Source organism: Etheostoma spectabile, chromosome 7 (assembly GCF_008692095.1).
Source record: "Etheostoma spectabile isolate EspeVRDwgs_2016 chromosome 7, UIUC_Espe_1.0, whole genome shotgun sequence".
NCBI classification, from domain to species: Eukaryota; Metazoa; Chordata; class Actinopteri; order Perciformes; family Percidae; genus Etheostoma; species Etheostoma spectabile.
In genome coordinates this window covers 17,538,662-17,544,836 of record NC_045739.1, presented here as the reverse complement: position 1 = coordinate 17,544,836, position 6,175 = coordinate 17,538,662, and the positions used below count along the sequence as shown (strand labels likewise).

At 42.8% G+C, this 6,175-nt stretch overlaps 1 protein-coding gene across 1 annotated transcript; it reads left to right on the top strand.

Moving 5' to 3' along the window:
- The first annotated feature begins 570 nt into the window (after positions 1-570).
- Positions 571-5,680, top strand: LOC116692970 (transmembrane protein 26). Its single transcript, XM_032521624.1, has 4 exons — positions 571-984; positions 2,839-2,983; positions 3,598-4,320; positions 5,465-5,680. Exons 1-4 carry the CDS (start codon positions 791-793, stop codon positions 5,678-5,680), a joined length of 1,278 nt encoding a protein of 425 aa, XP_032377515.1. The 5' UTR covers positions 571-790.
- The last annotated feature ends 495 nt before the right edge of the window (positions 5,681-6,175 follow it).

Below are 6,175 nucleotides of genomic sequence, written 5' to 3'. Positions count from 1 at the left end.
TATGGAAACGTTATTCTTAGGAGACAGGGGTTGCATGGTGACGTTGTGTAGATACAAACAGGAAACATGGGAAACGAGAGACATCCAGCAATAGTCCCTGACCGAAATCCAACCGAGTTACGTGTCATGAATCTTAACCAGTAAGGCAGACTTTCAAGTCGTCTAGTCATCACAATAATCCACAGAGATCAGAAGAGTCAAGCAAACACATGCAAAGCCTCCTGGAGTCCTTTAATATTGACAGCAAAACAGTTTCTCTAACTCTTGCTTACTAATCACTGCTTGCTTTGAATTCCCCCAAAGCTCAGAAGCTTTTATCCTACACTGACTAATTGACAGAAAGGAATGTTTGCACACTGACATGTTGCAATAGTTATTGATCATGAAAGCTGAACTGGAGGTATGATGTGTAATGATGCAGCCGGTAACGTATACATATTTTTCATGCTTTGTTTAGCTTTTGGCTGCCTGACACAACTATTCTGTATGAGTTTGTTTGTTACATTTTATTGTAAAATCTATTGAAATTGAAGAGGTCTTTGGCATTCTGCAAAAGCCTTTTCTGTTGGAGATTGAGTTTGTTGAGGTAAAATTATGTTATGTTCGAAACAACATTTATTGTTGCAACCTTTGAGACATGGTTAACAAAATTTGAGTTGTGCCAAAATGCTGAAAACGCTTCAACTATCATCAATCTTGGAAGAATGATCTGTTAAAAAGTAAACGTGGCACACAAAAATGATTTTTCCCGAATAAAACTATTATCTGTACAGGCTTTCTGAGGTGCAAGATGTGTCGTCTCCTGAACATCCTGCTGGCTTTGCTGAGTCGCTTCCTGTTTGCGGTCCACGGGGTGGTGACAGTGTGGCGTGTGGTGGCCGTTAAAGAGGAGCCACTCTATTGGTTGCTGCTGATGGGCGTTGCTCTGCTCGGAGTGGAAATGGCTGTCACTCTAAAGTGCACCCAAAACGCAGAGTGGAAATGGTAACTATTAGGTCACACATGCAAAACACAAACACTATTAATATCAGAATGTGATTTACAATTGGGACAAATGTTGGAACTTCATTCCAAATCGCATTGTCTGCACCCATGCTAGTGGTACAGTGAGGCCGTATTTAGGCGCAGTAGTGCTTTAAGCTAAATGATAACATCATATTTAGCAGGTACAATGTTATCCGTCTTAGTAATAAATGTTAGCATGCCACCATTCTCTAATTAGCTCAAAACATTAACCACAGCTGTGGCCGATCGAGATGTCTCTAGTTTTACAGGTAATCAACAAATTAAAGGATTGACCTTTTGGTGGCACTATAGCAAAAGTCAGACGATCACCAAAGTCATTATCATCTGGGGTCCAGAATTGCCTGTACAAAATGTCATGGCAAACCATACAAATACTGAAATATTTCAGTTTGGACTAAAGTGGTAGACCAACCAATTCAATTTAATTTGATTTCGTTTGAAGTCAAATCATAACAGAAGTCATCTCAGGGCAATTTACAGATAGTGTAGGTCTAAACCACAGTCTATAATCTACTGAGACCCAATGATTACCACAAGAGCAAGCATTTGGTGAGGAAAAACCAACAAATTAACAATATCATCCCGAGAGCTATGCTGCTAGCATGGCTAAAAATCTGAATGCTTTGATATCAGACATTGATACCACAATGTTACATATGTTACAACATAATATTCGTATCCATTCTATCTGACCAAGGCAACAAAGCTACTGTACTGAAGGGGTACTCCAGCAGTTTAGTATTGCACGTCCATAAAGTTTTGGGACTCTAAAGAGACAAAAATACAAGGACTTTAAGTCCCTAGTATGGATCACGTTCCAAAAATGCTGGATCCTACATTTGCAATAATGCAACTCAATTGGTTCTCTTTTTTTAGATCATGCCTGTGCTGATGACATAATCAGGGGCTTTATAAAGCAGACAATATTATACAACAGGCTGAATAGTAAAGGAGAAACTTATCTCGACGTGTTAAATTGTGAGGGTGCACTTTTAATCGTTAAACAACAGAAATGAACTCATCAATTTAACTGCTTCAGCTAAGAGAAACACAAATGTTTGTGGACTACATTTGCACTCACAAACCACCTGCGTTTGCTCTTTTTTTAAGGTGTGACATGGTTTGAGGTGTTGTAACCAGACTTTGTAAACTTGTATTTGTGTGGGGAGTAGGTCTGTGATATTCTCTGCCACTAAATTCTCTGTTATCCTCTGCAGCTCTTTCTCTCCCTCACTGTCTATCAAAGCCAAATCTATTCCTCTGCTGTGTTATTTCTCTGTCTTTCTCTGAGCTGATGTTCTGAGTCTGCTATCATGTCTCTGTCACAGTCTTTAGAGTCCGGTCATGAAGAAAATGTCAAGTCGTGTCTGACCAGCTAGATTTAAAAATATATATATTTGGCTTGAGGAAACATAAACTGACAACTCCTTTATTACAGGAGTCTCCAAAGGATATAAGCATTTAGTGTCACACCTCATTCAACATCAAGTAGCGTCTCATTCAAAATCTGAAGCTCTCTGGCACATACACAGTGAACATCCTCAGACGCAAGCTTTGTTCAGGCCTCTCTCTTTTTCACTGAGTCTTACTTTGAAGTTCTCTGCTTATGGAGAAGGCTTTGCCCTGTCAAGAGGGATTTGCATGTATGATGAGAATAAGTGCCTTTCTGAAATGTGATGCTTCTCTCAGGAAAAAAAGGGGACTCTCGCTTTTTAACGGGTGGCAAAAAAAGAAAGAAACCATGTCACTAAAAAGAATCTACCCCCACCTTTCCCCCACCACCATCCATATCTTTTGGTGGTCCTCTTTTAGGTTCTCCCCCATGGTTTTCCTCTACCTCAGTACTGTCATCCCGTCCATTTGGTTCCTGGAGCTAAGCCTGCTGCAGTCCAAGCTGCCTGTCAACAATTCCTCAGGCCCCGAGCTTCATTTGCTGGCTCGCATCCCGATCACAGCGGTAAGCGGCCCACCACAAAACAGCCCTCCCCGCCTCACCCTCCACACAGCCACATTAAAGTAACACCTGATGTTAGATAAGATTCAAATCTAGCAAGGGGATGGATAAACTATTAGTTGCAGGACACGTGTAATAGACACATTGAAATGAAGTCCAGATAGGCATCTGAAAAAAAACCTCAGATCTCTCCCTTTCTGGGGTGGTTTTAGCGCAGTTTCTTTCATGTAGGATTTAGAGTTGGGCTTGAGGCTGGGTGGCAGCTTTTGAAAGTTGAAGACGTAGTGTTTTCAGGAACGTTGTGAAATGTCAAGGGGTTCTGTCAGGATAAACTCAATGAACCCTAACACAATCAGTGGTTGACTTACAAGTCAACTACAAGATACAGAGGCCTGGTTGTATGGATTATTGTCAATGTGTTTCATTGATTACACATTTGACTTTTTCACATATTAAGATATATGTACCGTTATAATATCTTCATGGTCCGAATGATTGATCAAATCAATATCAGGAAAAGTCAATGAGGGAATCCGAAGAACATTTTACTGTTCTGTAACACAAACTATGAAAAATTGCTTTTGACGTGACCAGACGTTGCTGTTTCCTTCTCCCAGGGCATCGTGGAGCTGGACCCGGAGAACTGGGTGGCTGGCCTGGAGCAGACCATGCTCATAGTGCTGGTTCTGGGTCGCTGGCTGATGCCCAAGGGGGACATGTCTCGCGACCAGCTTTCCCAGCTCCTCATGGTCTACGTGGGACTGGGTGCCGACATCCTGGACATCTTCGACACCTTCAAGGAACCCGAGGTCAAAACCAACCAAGTAGTTGTCATCATGGGCCTGGGCCTCTTCTCTTGGGCGCTAATGCAGTTTCCTCTGGTGCTAACCCAGACACAACCCCCGAAGGGTGAGCCTCCACAGAGAAGTGTGGCTGGTCTCTCCTGCGTCCCCGGTGCTCCTTCGTCGTTCGCCTCCTGCTGCTCCAGTGAAGTGTGGAGCTTGCTGCTCACGGTGGGACTCCAAGATGGTCCGTTTCTGCTTTACCGCCTCTACCTCATGGTCCAAGAGCAGGTACTCAACCAGCTGATGATCTTCTTCACCTGCAAGAACATCCTTATCGTCCTGTTGGAGCTTTACAGAATCTTTGTGGTGCAGTGCGAGCAGCCGGTTTGGGAATCAGGGTTGGAGAGGTGTGATGCTTTGGTGCTCCGGTGTCCGACCCAGAGGGGCGGAAAAGAGGAGGAGGAGGAGGAGGAGAAAGCAGGTGGAGAGGAGCAAAGCTGTCATACAGAAACAGAGAGAGGCACTGAAAGGAGGAAAGATCAGAGAGGTGTCCAGGTATAAAAAAAAAAAAAAAAAGCTCAAAATGCTATGAGGCATAACTATGGGGGGGGGGCGTGGGTTGTGGGGATTGGCTTTCACACACCAAGAGAGAAGTCGAACCCATCTGCCATATCTTGCATCTCAGCCCAGGGACAGTGTTGGCTCTCTGGAGGTTCAGTGACTAGAAATAGACCACGAGAGAAACGAGTAAGTCCCCACTGAAAAGATCAGAGATGAATTTATGCAACCCCCCTTTGATAAAACCTTTCCAAAAAGTGGTGTTTCAGCCAAAGGAGGATTCTCTGCTGAGGAAAGACAGTTCAACAAGTTTACCGCAAACTGTTTGATATATGAGAGAATTAACTAGATAGCTGAAACCACTTTAGCATAGCGTTTTCCAGTTAAACACGTTTCATGTAATCAGCAACAGCTTGCGGTGATATGATTTCATAATGTTGTGCATATACATTTTTAAGAAAATGATGATAATGATGATGGCTATGACCGGAGACAATATATGGATTGAATAAAAATGGCAGGGTAAGATGGTGATAACATGTCTTTGTTAATTAATACACTTTTTTTTAAATAAAGATGCTTCAGAAAAGCAAAGTGCTGTTTTTCTTTTTCTCTGATCACCATAAGATGGCAGTGTTGCCAAGTCAACCAAAGCACCAGACGAATATACCATGTTTACTTGACTGGAACATGCATGCCAGTTACATGGAAAAAGACAGGTGTGAGACAGCAACACAGTAGCACAGTTGCAGTGTCGAATTTCATCCCTTTTTTGTTTTAGTCATGAAATTCTCCTCTATGAGTCCATGTGTAAAACCTTGTGATGACTGAGTAAGGCATGTGATAAATTAATTTAAAAGATTTAGTCACCTTCATGCAGCGTAATGAATAGTCTAATGCAGACAATTTAGAGACACCTCAATAGAACAAGTAGGAGGAGAGAGAAGAGGTTTGCTTCATAGTTTATTTTCCTCTTGAGCACAATAAGCCCATGGAAGCCTGTTTGAGAGCTCAGTGCATTTTTATTATGTCTGAAAAAGCACACTCGTGATTATGTGGGAGGTGTTCAAGTTCAACATGTTTTGCTCTCAATTTCTCTCTTTTGAGAGATGGAAGGTGCTTTTGAGATTTTCCTCCACAGCCCATAGAAGCCAGAGACTCTTTGAGAGCCCACAAGGATGGCAAAATGTTTGAGCTAAAGCTCAGGGTCTCAAGGTTGCAGCCACTTCACAGTGGCTGGAAACCTCAGCAGCACAATCCCCACATCACCTCGATCCAGACAATACCTCTCCTGTCAGACGAGGGCTGGGAAAGCCCTGCTGCATTTATGGATGACCCTCTCACTCTGTGCCTATAACACTGTGTTGGACAGGCTGGGAATGAAGAGCAGCTATGGCAGCGAGTGGCAATTCAATCAGAGGCCTTTCTCGGGCAGTCTTGTATCTGTGTCCATCAAATTGCTGCACTTCACCTGGACTGCGATATGACAATAGCAGCCGAGGCTCTGAACGAGGGGGGACTCTTTGTTTTCAATAAGCTCTCAATAAAAAGAAGGCAGAGCCACAAAGAGACCAGTTGTGTGTTTTCCTCCCTCTGTTGTATGTGCTCGATTATGAAAATGCACAGAATATTGTAGACTTCCTCCAGAGGATTTGCTGGAGAGCACTACTGTATTTTCTCTGTTATATCTTTGTGGCGGCACTTTGGTCTAAATTATTGATAGTGCAGCCAACTTTTAAAAGAAAGAAGGGAAACATTAATAGCGAGTCCCCACTGAGATGTTGATTCTTCCAGCAAAATGATGCTACGTATGCTCCTAGAGTGCAAGAAAATGCACAATTTACAAAGTCAC

What these genes read in the sequence shown, in the direction of transcription:
- LOC116692970 (XM_032521624.1), top strand. Translation starts at nt 791, where the DNA reads ATGTGTCGTCTCCTGAACATCCTGCTGGCTTTGCTGAGTCGCTTCCTG. An exon ending in CAAAACGCAGAGTGGAAATG is followed by an intron (nt 985 to 2,838) that starts GTAACTATTAGG and finishes GTCCTCTTTTAG; the next exon opens with GTTCTCCCCCATGGTTTTCC. An exon ending in CTCGCATCCCGATCACAGCG is followed by an intron (nt 2,984 to 3,597) that starts GTAAGCGGCCCA and finishes TCCTTCTCCCAG; the next exon opens with GGCATCGTGGAGCTGGACCC.